Here is a 17813-nt window from a genome sequence, read left to right as displayed (position 1 = left end):
TCCGGCCAAATAATTAACTAACAATAAAGGAGGATTTCTTCAGCTCTCAGTAAAAGGTTAAAAACACAGGCCAACACCTGATCATGCCTGTTGTCTGTATTGCCAAGCAGGGGTGCAAGATGTAAGCCGTAAGAGACAAGAGGGCAGGACAGCATGTGTTGTGAAGTTTTTTAGTGTAGGGGTGTGTTTTGGTAGTAATAAGATCCTTGGTGCTCTTTTCCCGATTACTAATGAATTCCTTTGTTTGGAAAGAGAACTGGCCTCTTCTTAAAGGGGAGTAATTTAATTGGTTTGACGAAATAATATTTGAATTATACACGCTGGCAATTTGTAAACTGTCATCAATTAATGTGACATATCGAAGAACCAATGGAGGCTCTAAGAGCTTGTAAGATGAATTAATCAAATAACACAGAGTAACAAAATATAACAAATAAACATGTTCTTATCTGTAGCTAAGGATTATAGAACAGAGGAGCACATCTAAAATAATAAATGATAATAGAAATTAAACCATAAGTAAACCATACTGGTTAACATCAAGTACACTCATGTGATACTGACATTATATCACTGCGTTAAAAGTTACTACCAAAACTCATCAGGTAGCAAAGTGGAATCCTGTAAATCAGCAGATTTTAAAGCTGAGGTTCATGGATATCACAATGATTACATGATCTGAAACACAAGATAAATATATTTACACATTAGTAAATAGAAAGGGACCATTTCAGACACTTGTGGTGAGGAAAGGAGAGGAGCAGGACGAAACAACTTAAAGAGGAATGTTGGTCACCCCACAATTTACAGCCCTCGAGAGGTTTAACGGTCCATCTAAGTGGATGTAGTCTCTGTCTAAAGGGTGAATGAATCCGTTTTGATCTGCTACACCTGAGATCCCAAACTGATGTGAAAAGACATTATTTCAATCAGGAGAGACACGTGAATGAGAAAGTCAAATGTTTATTCTGACAGATGATGTGAGATAATGAAGTGTTGACAGAAAGTCTTTGGCTCTTCGACTCTACAGGGAGATTTTGTAATGGAGGTCCGTCTGCACGTAGCAGCAGCTCTATCCACTCATATACACATATTTACAGATAATAACTCAAAGAAGACAAATAAGAAACTTCAATGATGAACCACAAATCAACTAAACAAACAAAGATCATAATTATGATGATCTATATGCATGTGTGTGTGGAGCCTGATTTTATTGTATATACAGGCTGATTGTTGTGAGAAAACAATCAGATCACAAAGTTCAGAAAACTGAAATCTGAACGTTCAAAACATATTTAAAGAGATTTAAAACCACTGATGTGCAGCACATTGACCAAGAAGAGACAACACAACTAACCCATTTCTGTTACTGTGATTTACAGAGTGTGTGTGTGTGTGTGTGTGTGTGTGTGTGTGTGTGTGTGTGTGTGTGTGTGTGTGTGTGTGTGTGTGTGTGTGTCTGTGTGTGTGTGTCTGTGTCTGTGTGTGTGTGTGTGAGACTGTGTGTGTCTGCGTGTGTGTGTCTGCGTGTGTGTGTGTGTCCCTCCTACAGAGACACTGAGGAACCAGATGACCAGAACCAGAACCCAGGATAAAGAGGTTGAGTGAATGTGGTGCTGAAGGTGTGGAGGTGGATCAGTGAGTCAGAGGAGACTCTGTAGAAGGACAGAGTGCCAGCAGGACAGTCCACATACACTGCTACTCTGTTAGAGACGGAGGAGGAGGAGGAGGAGGAGGAGGAGGAGGAGAAGTAGGAGGAGGAGGAGGAGGAGGAGAGGTCTGTTCTTATGTTATTGTGCCAGGCAGAGTAACGACCATCATCAGAGCAGATCAGACTCCAGGACTGATTATTCCGTCCAAACAAACAATCATCACTGTTTCCTCTCCTGCTGATTCCTCTGTAACTCACTGATATCTCAACCTCTCCTTTCCACTCGACCTCCCAGTAACAGCGACCAGTCAGACCATTTCTACAGAGCAGCTGAGTCCATGAGTCAAACCTCTCTGGATGATCAGGATATGGCTGCTTCTTCCTCACAGATGTCACCTTCCTGTTGTTGTCAGACAGTTCGAGGTTTGTGTTCACTGTGTTTGTATCCACTGTGAGTTCACAGACATCTGATGGAGAGAACAAGACACAATACAGCAGCAGTTTATCATCTAACACAGCTGATGGTTTATTTGTTGCTTTATTAACAGACTGACTGTTAATTAGATCAAAACTTCACAATGACTCATCTTTGTGGATCTTCTTTCAAACTGACAGTTGAATGCAGATACACAAGCTTTAGATTTAAACTACTTTAACATGTGCTGCCTTGTTTTCATCAGTCAAAGTGAACACACACTTACACTTCCTCACACCAGGTTTCAGCCTCTGCTCTCCACCATGTTCCACCCTGGAGGAAGAAACAAAGTCAGAATGAACCTTCAGAAGCTTCCTCATCAATGATCTTCATAAAGCTTCACTCAGATCACCATGAAGACAAAACAGCTGCATTTATAAAACACACTTCATACACACACTCAGACTTTACATCAAATATTCACAAACAACCACTAAATAATAAAAAGCTGGTCGACTGAATAATCACTGAATAAATTCATTTTCCTGACATTTAATAATGTGAAGTGACAGAATCGACCGCAGTGGAAAATATATGAAACATAAAATAAAACTACGACTGAACTTTGAACCTCGACTTTTAAAACAAAACAAACGAGACGTCCTCAAAGTGTTCAGAAAAAAATCCTGACAACTGGACAAACTCCTTCTGATGAACATCAGGTCAGATCAGGTATCTAAACACTTTCTGACAGCAAACTTAATGCTTTTAAACATCTTTTAAAGAAAATCAAAGAACATTAAATAACCTGTCAACAACTAATGAATGCATGTTGGAGCTGGCGGATATGAAACGATCTCATGTTGACCTGAATGAACTGTGTTCTCCTGTTGTGTCAATCATGAAACAGAAACTCTTCACACGTCTCAAACTAAGCTCCTTCCTTTGTTCGCTCGTTCCACCTCTTTCACCATGGGGCTGCCTGCCTTCAAAATCTCTTCTTCTGGATTCTTCTGGGCCTAACAGCTGCTAAGAGTTGCCAGCTGCATTCCCAGAAGACCCAAAGAACTTCTCCTCACAGCAACGACGCAAGGTCCTGCTAGTATTCCATCTTAGTTAGCGCCAGCAGCTGCAACGCAAAGCTTACCAGCTAACTCCACAATCTGGGGAACACAAAGTAAGTTTGCAACAAGCTGCTATCCCTGCAAAGGAAAGGATAGAGCAGTTTCCTCTACCTGCTGTCTTTCATCAGACTTTGCACAGCAGAACAGCATTGTTCAACATTGGGATTACAACCTCCTCCTGCTTGGCTCATCAGCCAAGGAACCACCAGCACCTTTCCTTCAAAGACTGGTAACGTTGAACAGCATAGCATAGCATGGCTAAGCACAGAACTGTTTAACTCTGGTTGATGTAATGCACATATTGGTTCAATCTATGTGTTTGTTCACTGTTTGAGTGTTATTGTGATCTCAGGTCAGGTTATTGGTAGTTTGCTTTGTTACACAGCTAATTAGACGTTAGTTGAATTATGCTTCACACAGACTCAGAGTCTTTGCATGCAACTATCGTCTTTAACGTGGCATCACATCACACACACACACACACACACACACACACACACACACACACACACCTGTATATAGTACATGTTAGTTAGTGTGTTTTCATCTTTGTGTTAAATAAAAGACTTTTGAACCTTCATGCTGTCCATTTATATTGTACAAGAGTGAATGTTGCCAACCTCGACTCTGTCAAGAACTCCAAAATCCTTCGACCATTACAGCTGTTATGGTAATATTGGTTGTAGTTGTAGTTATTAAGTTAATTATTAATCAGAGTTCAAGCAGGCAGCCACCTACAACCACCACATCAACATACAGGAGTACTCAGACACTGTTACTGCCTACATCAGCAAATGCATTGATGATGTCACGGACACCAAGACCATCACAGTACGGGCCAATCAGAAACCATGGCTGACGGGGGAAGTCCATCGGTTACTGAAAGCCCGGAATGCTGCTTTCAGAGCAGGTGATGAGGCTGGTCTGAGATCAGCAAGAGCCAACCTGTCCCGTGGCATCAGACTTGCAAAGAGGCAGTACAGCAACAGGATAACCCACCACTTCACCGACAGCAGAGACACAAGGAGCCTGTGGCAGGGGTTACAGACCATCACGGACTACAAACCTCGACCACAGACCTGTGACAACAACATCACTCTGCTGAACGATCTGAACCACTTCTTTGGACGGTTTGAAGCCGACAACACCACACCTGCACAGAAGACAACACCCCCTCCAGATGACCAGGTGCTGTCCCTGTCTCCAGCCAGCGTGAGGAGATCCCTCTCCAGGATCAACGCTCGCAAAGCTGCAGGACCTGACAACATTCCTGGTCGTGTGCTGAATGACTGTGCAGAGGAGCTCACAGATGTCCTCACAGACATCTTCAACACCTCCCTGAGCCAAGCTGTTGTCCCCACCTGCTTCAAGAACACCACCATCATCCCGGTTCCAAAGAAGACCTCCCCATCGTGCTTCAACGACTACCGCCCCGTGGCACTGACCCCCATCATCATGAAGTGCTTCGAGCGGTTAGTCATGCAGCACATCAAATCCATCCTACCTCCCTCCCTGGACCCGTACCAGTTTGCATATCGGGCCAACCGGTCCACTGATGATGCAACCTCCACCGCCCTCCACTCAGCTCTCACCCACCTGGACTCTAAGGACTCATATGTGAGGATGTTGTTCTTGGATTTCAGTTCAGCTTTTAATACAATCATCCCCCAGCAGCTGATACAGAAACTGGACTGTTTAGGACTAAACACCTCACTCCGTAACTGGTTGCTGGACTTCCTGACAGGAAGACCACAGGCAGTCCGGGTCGGCAGCAGCGCATCCAGCACCATCGTGCTGAACACAGGGGCTCCCCAAGGATGCGTGCTCAGCCCCTTACTGTTCACCCTGCTGACCCATGACTGCACACCAACACACAACACCAACCTCTTCGTCAAGTTTGCGGATGACACGACTGTGGTGGGGCTCATCAACAACAACGATGAGTCAAACTACAGGGATGAGGTGAGCCAACTGGCCAAGTGGTGCAGAGACAACAATCTCTCTCTGAACGTGGAGAAGACGAAGGAGATTGTTGTCGACTTCCGGAGAGCCTCCACCCAGCACCCTCCACTGACTATCAATGGAGCTGCTGTGGAGAGAGTGAGCAGCACCAGGTTCCTGGGTGTGCACCTCTCTGAGGACCTCTCCTGGAGCAGGAACACCGCATCACTGGCCAGGAAAGCTCAGCAGCGCCTCTACTTCCTCCGCAGACTGAGAAGAGCCAGAGCACCAGTCCACATCATGACAACCTTCTACCGTGGAACCACCGAGAGCATCCTGACCAGCTGCATCACTGTGTGGTACGGCAGCTGCACTGCATCCTGCAAGAAGACCCTGCAGCGCATAATGAGAGCAGCTGAGAGGATCATCGGTGCCTCCCTCCCCTCCCTCCAGGACATTTACAACACACGTCTGGCCCGCAAAGCACTCAGCATTGCGGGCGACCCCACCCACCCCAATCACCAACTCTTCAGTCTCCTGCCTTCCGGGAGGAGGATGAGGAGCCTCCGAGCGAGAACCAGCAGACTGAGAGACAGTTTCATTCACCAGGCCATCAGGATGCTGAACTCCCTCCCAGCGCTGCCCCCCCTTCCTTCTCCGCCCGCTGCCCCCACTAACTCTGGACATTGTTGACCCCCCCCCCCCCCCCCCCCCCCCCCCCCCCCCCCCCCAAATGGCACCAGCCACTTTTACAACTCAAAAACACTTTAAAATCTATTTGCACTGTGTAAGAATGTTTACAATTTCATTGTCATAGACCAGTTTAGACCATTTTATACTGTCATATTTATATCAAACTGCCATATTTATATCTATATTTATATCCAATCCCAATACTGACATACCTATTCCACACTATTTATATCTCCGGACTTTATATTCCCGAATGTCTCTTAGCTGTACATATTTTATTTTTATTTTTAGATCTATATTTCTATTTTATTTTATATTCTTATATTTTCTTATTTCTGTCTGGATAGAGGGAAACACAATTTCAATCCTCTGTATGTCTTGTACATATTGCAGTTTTGACAATAAAGTCGACTTTGAACTTTGAACTTTGAAGAGTTACAAACTGACAGTTTAGTACCTTTTTTTGAGACCGATTTGGTGGATCTTCAAGGGTGGTGCCCCGAGGTGATCTAATGTAATTAATAATTATCCCTGATAATCATTAATTATTATTGATAGCCAAATTTAACCCAAAACTTCCTATTAATGTTGCATGAAGCACTACACTTTCATTTACAGCTGGCTTCAAACCATTAACTCGAACAACAGAAATGTGTAAATAATAACTCAACATGAAGAACAATATCACTGTGGAGCACTATAGCACGTTAATACTGACAGGCTGTTAAAACCTCTCCACGTAAAACTGAACAGTCTTATTTCTACACTGAACTTTATAATCCTGTTATCTCATAGTCAAATATGATAAAAGTGTCATGACTCAGTGTTTTGTTCTTGTGTTTCTTTTATTTTGATATTATGCCCTCATGTGTCACTTCTTGCTTTTCAGTTCCTCCTGTGTGTTTTTCCCTCCCAGTGTTTTTCAGCTCGTTCCCTCACCTGTTCCTCTTCCCTCCTCACTCCACCTGTTCCTGATCCCCTCGTTAGTGTGTCTGTGTATATAGTCTCTGTTCTCCCTCGTGTGTTTGTCAGTTCGTTCTGTGATGTGTCATTCTCCATCAGTCGTCTATGTCATCCGTGTTGCTAGATTGTTACTCTGTTTGGGTCCGTCTTCCCCCGTGTTGCCTCCCAGCATTTCTTCTCCAGTGTTTCCTCCAGTGTCCCCTCCTGTGTCTCCCCATTGGTATGTTTGGATTTTGACTGTTTTTGGTCCTTGTGACTCATTTGTAATTAAAGCTCACTTTTGGTCCCCCTATTTCCTGCCTCCTGTATGTTGTCTGCGTTTGGGTCCTCACCTCACTTAGACGAAGTGCAACAGAATGAACTGACCATAAATATAGATCCAGCAGACATTTGCACACTTGCGGGCAGTCAAGACACATGGTCTGCTTGTCTGGGTGGCAGGATAAACCTGAGACTGAAGGGTCTTATGGATGAGTTGCAGGGCAGTGCTTCCTATTTAGCTGCCAGCCACCCGCCTATTAGCCTCCTGTCAGCTCCAGGACCTGCCAATGTTTCTACGTCAATGGCCCGGTCGACATCTGCCAGTGCTCCCCAGGTAGGTGGTCCTGCCAGCGCCTGTTCCTGCTCCCAGTTGACGGTCCTGCCGGTGCCTGCCAGTGTTTATACATCAGCGTTCCAGCCGACACCTGGCAGTGGTTCCCAGTCAGCAGCCTGACCACCGGTCCCAGCGCCTTGGTCAGAGGCCCGACCAAGTCCTGTCCCAGCCCTTTGGTCATAGGCCCAGCCGAGTCATGTCCCAGTCCCTTGGTCAGAGTCCCGGCTGAGTCTGGTTCCTGCCCCTCGGTCGGAGGTCCAGCCGAGTCCGATTCCTGCCAGTATTTCTCTGGCGGCTCCCAGGCCAATGTCCACAAGTGTTTCCGTTACTCTGGCTCATCCTCGCTGCCGGTCTCCAGTGGGTCCCAGCACACACATTCGCTGCTGGCTTCCAGTGGGTCCCAGCCCACGCATTCGCCGCCGGCTTCCAGAGGGTCCCAGCCTTCGCCGCCGCCGGCCTCCAGAGGGTTACAGCCATCGCCTACGGCCCCCAGAGAGTTTCTGCCATCGCCTACGGCCCCCAGAAGGCTTCCGCCTTTGCCGCAGGCCTCCTGATCGGACACTGCCCCTTACCCTGACCTCCTGGTCACCCCCCGACCTACCTTTTTTTCCCCTATTTCGTACCTCCTGTGTGTTGTCTGTGTTTGGTTCCTCACCTTGCTTAGACAAAGTGTAACAAAAAGCTTCAAATCACTGATGACAACACGCTGGTTTTAAACATCAGGGTTCAGATATCATCACTGGTGGAGTCTTTGCTGTCTGTCCTGTAGGGGGCAGTGCTTTTTATAAAGTAGCTTTACTTACAAACAAACTCTGGTAATTGTGTGACCGTATGCTACATGTTGCTATCAGCTACATTACCAGAAATTACAACTCAAACATGAATGAGAGTTGAAGCATTCAGTGTTTGAATGTTGAAACACTTCACACACATCAATTCAATTCAATTCAAAAAAACTTTATTTGTCCCCGGGGGACAATTCAAGGTAAGGCACGTGGAGCATTTGTACACAACACAACATTTAACAGATATACAGCACAACACAGAATAGTAAGCTAGTTAAAATAAAAAAAATAAAAAAATATATATATAAAAATGTAAAAAGGTATAAAATATAAAGGTTATGAATAGAATAAGGAATATAAGCAGTATCTACATAAGGTGCAAGTTGGTACTGAGGTAGATTGAATGTCCGTATAAATACTATAAATATGTAAAGATAAAGTGGGGATGTGGGGGATGGGGGGATGGGGGGGTCCAGGGCAGGGAGGTAGCGGGGCAGGGATGGTTGGGAGTTGAGGAGTTGAACAGCTCTGGGAACAAAGGTTGTTCTCCTCCTCTGTGTCCTGCAGCCCGGGCAGCGGAGCCACTCAAACACTGGGAGCAGAGCGTGTGAGGGGTCCTGTCGGATCCTGAGCTGCCCTCAGTGTTTGCTGCTCACACACGGTTCTGAGTGTTCTGACCGGGAGTCCGATGATTTTAGAGCAGACAGTGCTCTGCCGGCGGGTCCTGTTTTGCAGGCTGGTGGAGTGAAACCAGCAGGTTATTGAGAATGTGATTACACTCTCAATGAATGAGTAATAAAATGTCCGGAGGATGTTTGTGTTGACCCCAAAAGTGTTGATCTCCTGAGAATCTCCTCTGTGTTGGAGGCAAATTTCAACATGAAGTCGAAGATTGTGCCCAGGTATTTGTACTCGTCCACCACCTCTACAGTCTTCCCATGGACTGTGCTGACAGCTGCTGCAGCCAGCTCCCTCTGCTTGCTGGAAAAGGTCACCACCATCTCTTTGGTCTTCTCCACATTTAACTCCAGGCAGGAGTTATCACACCACTCCACAAACTCCTGAAGCGCTGAGCTGTGGTGATGTGAGGGGCCTGAGAGCAGGGACAGGAGAGGGTCCATCAGTGGGTCAGTGACCGTGATGATGTGGTTCTTGATAACCCTCTCCATAGCCTTCATCACGAGTGAGGTGAGAGCCACAGGCCTCAGGTCGTTCAGAGCCTTGACAGAGCTCTTCTTGGGGATGGGGACCACTGTGGAGTGCTTCCATAGCTGGGGGACTGTGTCGCTGTCCATAGATCTTTGAAACAGTAGCTGAAACACGCCCCCGAGCTGCTCTGCACAGCACCGCAGGACCCGGCTGCTGATGTTGTCTGGGCCAGGTGCTGTGCTCTCCTTGGTCCTCCTGAGGGCTCTCACCACCTCCTCCATGTTGAAGGAGAGTTCAGCTTCTACAGGTGTGAGGGAGGAGATAATGTCTTCTATCTGGGTGATGTTGTCCGTCTCGAATCTTGAAAAAAGAGAGTTAAGGTCATTGGGGAGGGATGCTGGGCTGCTGCCGGCCACCTGGATGGTCCTGTGGGTGGTGGAGGGGGTGAGAAGGGGGTGAGAAGGTTATCCCAGTCTGTGGATTCGAAGCATCCCTGCAGAGTTGCAATGCTGTCGTTGGTCCACTGCTTGATGTTTTTGATAACCTTCTCTGTCCTCCTTATGACTGGGGTGTAGACTGGTGCCAGCAGGATGGTGTTGTGGTCAGCAAAGCCAAGAGGGGGAAGAGAAATCGATCAGTATGCATCTGGAATTGATCCATAACATTTATCCAGAGTCTTCCCCTGGCGGGTGGTGCAGGTGACATATTGCTGATATCCTTTTAGTGACTTGTCAGCTTCACAGTGGTTGAAGTCTCCCGGGATGAATTTAGGAGAGTTTGGAGATATGAGTTCAAGTCTGTATATGGTTTCCTTTATGTGCTCTATTGCTTTAGATGCATTTGCTCTGCGGTGAATGTAAACCAGGATGAGAAAGAGCTGTGGGAATTCTCTGGGAAGATAGAAAGGGCGGAGGGAGACAGCCATAAGCTCGATGTCGGTGTTGCACAGTTCCTCTCTGACGATGACCGTTGAGCACCAGCGTGTGTTTACGTAGAGACACACGCTGCCGCCATGTTGTTTACCGGTGAGCTCAGTGTCTCGGTCAAGTCTTAAAGGGGACTTGAAGCCATCTATGTGCAGCATGTCATCACTGTCTGTGTTTTTTAACCACATTTCCGTGAATGCAAGAATTGAGGCAGTCCTGTAGTCATGCATGTGGTTAACGTTAGCTTGCAGCTCGTCTGTTTTTTTGCGCAAAGAGCACACATTAGCCAGGATGACTGAGGGGAGCACTCGGTGTTGGTCCCGTCGGATTTCCTCAGGTAATGAGTCCGTACTAACGGCTTGATGGGGGTGGGGTGCGAGCCGCAGCAGAAAGTCTCTGGTGTAGGTGACTCGCTGCCCGTCGGGAAGATTGAGTTTGTTGTAATATGCCAAGATAAACTCCACAGACAGCCAGAAAAGCATAGAAACCAGAGCCCAGAAAAGTCCCCTGGTCTCCATGCTGAGGTCGATGTAGTTTCCCTGGCCGCGTGAAGTAATCCAGCAGTAGTGGAAGTACCGGACTGGGAGCCGGCCGGCAGTGTAAACAAACAAAGAGAAACAGCTGAGCCAACGAAGACATCACTTGAGGGAGAAAAGTTTTAAATAAAGTTAGAAAAAAAGCAGCCAGACGCCAATGACACGGACGGTTGGTGTCTATCCCAAAGAGACAACATATACATCCACGAGACTATGAAAAACGCATGAACAGAACATTAAATAAACAAAATAGTGCAAAAACAGCCGCTCCACGAACTAACCGGTCGACCGCACGAGCAGCGACCTAGCAGCTCTGCTGAATCACTAATCATCTGAACTAACACGCAGCACAAAGTTTAACTAAATAAAAGATGTCGTCCAGCTTCAGATCACACAGATAATTACAACCAAACAACTCGACTCACACAGAGAACGTTCAGACTGTCTGACCTTCAACTGACAGCAAACAAGATCACATCCTCACGAAAACTGACTCTGTTGTTCTTTGACCTTATGAAAATGAGTTCTTCTCTCTCTTTTATTTAGCTCTTAACATTAACATCTGCTGTTGTGGACATATGTTTTCTCCACTTCATCTGTTTAAACAGTTCATCAAAGTTCAGTGATCTCCTGCTGAAGAGGTAAAAAAAAAGGTTTAAAAAGACCTCTCTACCCTCAGTGGACATGGTTGTGGACCACAGGTAAGTCATTGTGGTTCCTTGTTAAAAGTGGACAGCCCTGTCCAGATTCTGTTAATACCAAACAGGGAAAATAAAACTTGGTTTCTTCCCTGAAGACTCCTGAGTCTGTCTTTAGTTTGATGACAATCAATAAAATGTATTTACTTCTACATGAGAGCAGGAAGCTGTCTGGCCGAACATAAAAAGATGAGATAAAAGTTACACTCATGAGTGATACACAGCTTTTATATTTACATACATAACATTGAATAATGTGACTTGTCATGAGTCTGGTCATTATCTTAAAATTCAAGAACTTTAACAGATAACATGATGAATCTCCAGAACAACTAAATGGACGTTGAGCTGTGTTGTTTTTCAACTTCTGTTTCCACGATCAAGAATCTACTTTAAACCTCTTGATGAGTTTTTATTCTGGTTAATCAACACTGAACTATATTTGTCAAACAGAGTGTGTGTTACAGTGTCATTAAATGATCAACAGCAGATGGTGGTGTGATGTTAGTCAGGAGGTCAGTCTCAGTGTGGACAGGGACTCTCAGCACATCAGTTACTGTCTTCACTGTTATCAGCAGTGCTGCTGGATCAGACTGTGAACCAACAGTCCTCAGCTTGTCAGTGTGGCAGAGAAACAGTGTGTAAGCTCTTGTTTTCTGTTCATACCTGAGAGTGTCCAGTTTCCAGTCTGGATCCTCGAGTCCAGCCGACAGCAGCTTCACTCCTGAGTCTCCTGGATGATTGAAGCTCAGGTCCAGCTCTCTCAGATGGGAGGGGTTGGATCTCAGAGCTGAGGCCAGAGAAGTACAGCCTTCCTCTGTGATCAGACAGCCTGACAGCCTAGAGTGGAAGAAGAAGAGCAAAGTTGAGCTGCAGAGTTTGTGGAAATATTGGATTTAAAAATTAGCTTCACCTAAGGAAAACATTTCATCACCACCCTCAGGTGACAGCATCTGTGACATCATAAAAACACCTGTGAAGATAGTGACTGAATCACAGAGTGCTGAGGTTAAAAAAGGGGCAAAGTCTCCACCAACTCTTGGTATAAGTATCTGTCTGATGTTCCACTTTCGTCAGCAGCTAGTCTCTCACTGTGTCTGTCAGCTGTTTGCTGCTGGGCAGGTAGTGTATAGAGGGTCTATCAGAGCTTGTTTGATGAAAACAGCTGCTGCTGGATAAGGTGATGATGAGAGCAGAGTGCTGAATCTAAACAGTAAAGTTGTGGGTCGTGAACACTAAACAGTGAGCTCAAAGATGCTTCAACGGTCTGAAGAACTGAGGGGTAACGTGACCTGGTGATAAGTCTCTGTGGGTTTGACACTTTGAGCCATTTCTTTGATCAGCGGTGAGCAATCTGCCAAAAAATAATATCAGTCTATTTAATTACAATCACAATCCACTATCTAAATTAAAACCTGATTCATCAATTTTGTCCTGTAGACTACAGCTAGAGTTGAAATAGCTCATGAATTTCTCAATTTACACTATTAAAACAGAATAGCTCCTTATCCACCATGGTGCTGTAACTCATGCTGCATTATTCAAAATATGTATCCCAAGTATGGAGGCAAGTTTTTACCTAACCCTAACCCTAACCCAGGTCTCTGACTGATAATAAACCCCAACCGTAAAGTTTTTTTGTGATAGAGTCACAAGACTTAACATTATTTTAAAACAGTTTAAACTATGTGTTATTTTTTTATAATTTCTGGTTTTAGGAGCTGCTTCAGCCTCCCTTCCAAAATAGATGGTGAAAAATACAAATGTATTGTCTTTCTTGATGATTTATGTGGTGCTCATAAATTTTGCACTGGTGCTCCGAAAATTCAGTCAGGAGCACCAGTGCTACAAGTGGAAAAAGATAGTTTGGAGCTCTGCTACAGATGTTGGATATTGTATATTAAATAGATTTAAACTTCTATATCCATTAACATTTAAAGTGTTCTGTCTTAAATAGGGTATGAATCCTGACCTGAGAGTCTCCAGTTTACAGTGTGGACTCTTCAGTCCAACAGACAGCGGCTTCACTCCTGAATCCTGCAGGTCGTTGTCACTCAGGTCCAGCTCTCTCAGACTAGAGGACTGGGAGCTGAGAACTGAGGACAGAGCTTCACAGCTTCTCTCTGACAGATTACAGTCATTCAGCCTGAAGGAGAGTTAGTGACAAAGACACACACTGATACTGTTTCTGTCTTATACAATATAAAACACATCACATTTCTATGGACTGGGTCTTTATAGTCTCAACTATATTACTGGGATCTGTCAAGAATTAATAAAATGTCCTAAATTATACTCATTTCTCTGGGATTGAGCCTGACATGAACTACAAAGAGACAGTTTTCTTCTATTTCATGGATGCATTAATCTGTAGAGGTACAATCAAACTAAATGAACAATATGCATGTTTTTCAACTGATCAACTGATCAATCTGATGACTAAATCTTTGGACTCTTATTTGATTGATATTTGATATTAGGAGATTCATTAGTGGAGAAAAACTCTACATGTGTGATACAGTATCTGTTCACTTACAGAGCTTTGTTGGAGGCTTTGACCACTGGCAGCAGCCTCAGAAGAGCCTCCTCTGAAGCAGAGTATTTCTTCAGGTCAAACACGTCCAGATCTTCTTCTGATGACAGTAAGATGAAGCCCAGAGCTGACCACTGAGCAGGAGACAGTTTATCTGTGGAGAGACTTCCTGATCTCAGGTACTGTTGGATCTCCTCCTCTAGAGAACCATCATTCAGTTCATTCAGACAGTGGAACAGATTGATGATTCTCTCTGGAGACAGATTCTCACTGATCTTCTTCTTGATGTACTTCACCGTTTCCTGATTAGTCTGTGAGATACTTCCTGTGTGTGTCATCAGACCTTGTAGGAGAGTCTGATTGGGCTGCAGTGAAAGACCCAGGAGGAAGCGGAGCAACAAATCCAGGTGTCCATTTGGACTCTGTAAGGCCTCGTCCACAGCACTCTGGTAGAAATGTGTTGGTTCAGGTTTGTCTCTGAATAGTTTAGACCATCGGGAGGTTTGTTTTTCTTCTGTCAGCAGATTGACTCCAGAGTTGATGAACGTCAGATGGACATGAAGAGCAGCCAGAAACTCCTGAACACTCAGATGGACGAAGCAGAACACCTTGTCCTGATACAGTCCTCTCTCCTCTTTAAAGATCTGTGTGAACAGTCCTGAGTACACTGAGGCTGCTCTGATATTGATGCCACACTCTGTCAGGTCTGATTCATAGAAGATCAGGTTTCCTTTCTGCAGCTGCTCAAAAGCCAGTTTTCCCAGAGACTCAATCATCTCCCTGCTCTTTGTGGTCCAGTGTGGATCTGTCTCAACTCCTCCATCATACTTGACGTTCTTCACTTTGGACTGAACCACCAGGAAGTGGATGTACATCTCAGTCAGGGTCTTGGGCAGCTTTCCTCTGGTTCTGGTCTTCAACACATCCTCCAAAACTGTAGCAGTGATCCAGCAGAAGACTGGGATGTGGCACATGATGTGGAGGCTTCGTGATGTCTTGATGTGGGAGATGATTCTGCTGGCCTGCTTCTTCTTTATGAATCTCTTCTTGAAGTACTCCTCCTTCTGTGGGCCAGTGAACCCTCTGACCTCTGTCACCATGTCAACACACTCAGGAGGGATCTGATTGGCTGCTGCAGGTCGTGTGGTTATCCAGAGGCGAGCAGAGGGAAGCAGTTTCCCCCTGATGAGGTTTGTCAGCAGCACATCCACTGAGGTGGACTCTGTAACATCAGTCAGGATCTCAGTGTTGTGGAAGTCCAGAGGAAGTCGACACTCATCCAGACCGTCAAAGATGAACACAACCTGGAACTCTTCAAAGCTGCAGATTTCTTTGGTTTCAGTGAAGAAGTGATGAACAAGCTCCACCAAGCTGAACTTTTTCTCTTTCAGAAAATTCAGCTCTCTGAAAGTGAATGGAAATATGAACTGTATGTCCTGGTTGGATTTGTCTTCAGCCCAGTCCAGAGTGAACTTCTGTGTTAAGACTGTTTTCCCGATGCCAGCCACTCCCTTTGTCATCACTCTTCTGATTGGTTCGTCTCTTCCAGGTGAGGCTTTAAAGATGTCTTCTTGTCTGATTGTTGTTTCTGGTCTGTCTGATTTCCTGTATGCTGTTTCAATCTGTCTGACCTCATGTTCAACATTGACCCCTGCAGTCCCTCCCTCTGTGATGTAGAGCTCTGTGTAGATCTGATTCAGAAGGGTTGGGTTTCCTGCTTTAGCGATCCCCTCAAACACACACTGGAACTTCTTCTGAAGGTTAGATTTGAGCTGACGTCGACAAACTGCAGCAAGAGTTCCTGAATAAAACACAACACATCAGTGAGTGGATGTTAGTGTGAAGAAGAAAACAGTTTATTGAGGAAAATCCTCTTACTGCTCTGCAGACAGTCAGCCAGCTCCTCCTGCTTCATTCTCCTCAGGAAGTTCAGTGTGATCTTCAGAAATGCCTCTCTGCTGCTCCTCCTCTGCATCACCTCCTGACAGTCCAGCACCTCCTCATCCTCACTCTGCCTCTCTGAGCATTCTGGGTAATCTGGACTCAGAACCTTCTGGAACTTCTTCAGCTCGTTCTTCACAAAGGTGACAACGTTCTCCTCAAGATGCTGCAAAAGAGTAAAACTTCAAATGTAAAATGAGACATTTCATTTCATTTGCAGCTGAAGTAAAGTTGTTGTTGGACATTTACACACCTTAAATATGGAGTCCAGGTCTGTTGGATGCTGCTGGACAGACTGACCACTGAGAACCTGCTGAACTCTGCAGAGAGACCATAAAGTACGATGATTTCAACCATCAACAGCTTCACATTTTACATCATCTGTCTGCTTCTGGGGCCATTTGATGGATTAGGTGAAACAGTTTTCTGGTTTTAATGATGAAGCCTTTAGTTGAGTTTCTAGTCGTCTACCCTGTTATTTACCTTCCTGTCTATAACATGGTGTGATATAGTAATAAAGACTGAAGACTTCTTCTGTGAACACAAAATAATTGTTTCTCACTTTTTGAGCACAAATTAGTTGAAAATTGTGTTAGTGAGCTCTTCTCATTTGTCAATCTATCCACCTGACAGCTGTGGTATATCAGACGCTGATTAAACAGCATAATTACTGCCAGAGCCGGCCCGAGGCATAAGCGAACTAAGCAGCTGCTTGGGGCCCCCTGGCCACGATTTTTTTATTCATTTTTTTACTTGTGTAGCCAGGTGAACAAGAGACCAAGACTGTTTCAGACTGTTAAGACAGTGTTTTATTATTCTGTAGGGAATTATTACTGTGTTAGCAGTTTCTTTTTGTTTAGGTGACACTGTCACTTTAAGAGCAGCGCAGTGGTAGGTTGCTCAAGATCATGGGAAATCACGGCGTTCCCATGCAGAGTTACACGGAAGTAGCAGTAGCGGGAGTGAAAGACTGCTGAGGTGTGTATTTTGATGTCGCGTGTGAAAAATATCCCTAACACCGATAAAGCACAAAAATAACTGTTTGCATAAACTGTCCATTTTGATGTGTTTGATAAATTTAGAGGGGAGATAGAGTGCATTGAGGTCAAGGTGTGTGACTTGGCGCGCGAGCTGCACACAGGAGTGAGAGTGAGTTTAAGACTATTCACAAAATGTGTGTTAAGCTCATGCAAGAATATTTACTTGAAAATGTATTTTGTTAATTAGTGTAATTTACAGTATGTTTTCTGTGAACTAAAGAATATGCTGTAATGTGACTATGAGTGTGGGTGGGAAAATGTATTTATTTGTTTTTATGTTTTTTATTTTATTTATTCAGAAAGAGCCACTACTGTGAGAGTGTCTAGTCAAGTCTAGAGTCACTTTTAACTGGAGCAAATGTCTAGGACACAGATAAGTGTTTGAAGTTCATAAGCTAACTGAGGTTTACCGTCAGTGAGACAGACAGTCAGGAAAAATATTTTGTTTGTTTAATACTGATTACCTCAAATCCTCAAAATTGCAGTGTTAATGCTGTTTCCCACAATAATTATTCTACTGTGTCCGGTCTCCTCATTTATAACCTGGCCACACTTATTTACAACAAATGCAATCTCTGCTGTTGTATTTTGTTATTTTTCAATTCAAGTTCAGTAAACCACACTTAGTGCTTCACTTTGAATATGAAAGTTTAAAATAAATGTGTGATTTTAGTATCCTAAAAAAAAAGGTGACTGATTTGGTGTAAATAACAACTATATTAATACAGGGGTCTACCAAGCCCAGGGGGCCAGAGGTCTAGAGGGGCCAGGAGCCCCAAAACATTTGTGGCATCTGAGCAAGGATGGATTACTGAATGAG

General features: G+C 44.7%; 1 protein-coding gene across 1 annotated transcript; it reads right to left on the bottom strand.

The window, feature by feature from the left end:
* Positions 1–1549: 1549 nt before the first annotated feature.
* LOC140997599 (protein NLRC3-like) lies at positions 1550–15987 on the bottom strand. Its single transcript, XM_073467549.1, has 6 exons — positions 15972–15987; positions 14016–15813; positions 13452–13625; positions 12146–12319; positions 2356–2402; positions 1550–2121 (listed from the first exon to the last, which is right to left on the bottom strand). The coding sequence occupies exons 1-6, from the start codon at positions 15985–15987 to the stop codon at positions 1550–1552; spliced, it is 2781 nt and encodes a 926-aa protein (XP_073323650.1).
* Between the last annotated feature and the right edge of the window lie 1826 nt (positions 15988–17813).

The sequence above is a fragment of the Pagrus major genome, chromosome 1 (genome assembly GCF_040436345.1).
Source record: "Pagrus major chromosome 1, Pma_NU_1.0".
NCBI lineage: Eukaryota > Metazoa > Chordata > Actinopteri > Spariformes > Sparidae > Pagrus > Pagrus major.
Note: the sequence above shows the minus strand (reverse complement) of the source record. Positions and strands in the feature narration are given on the sequence as shown.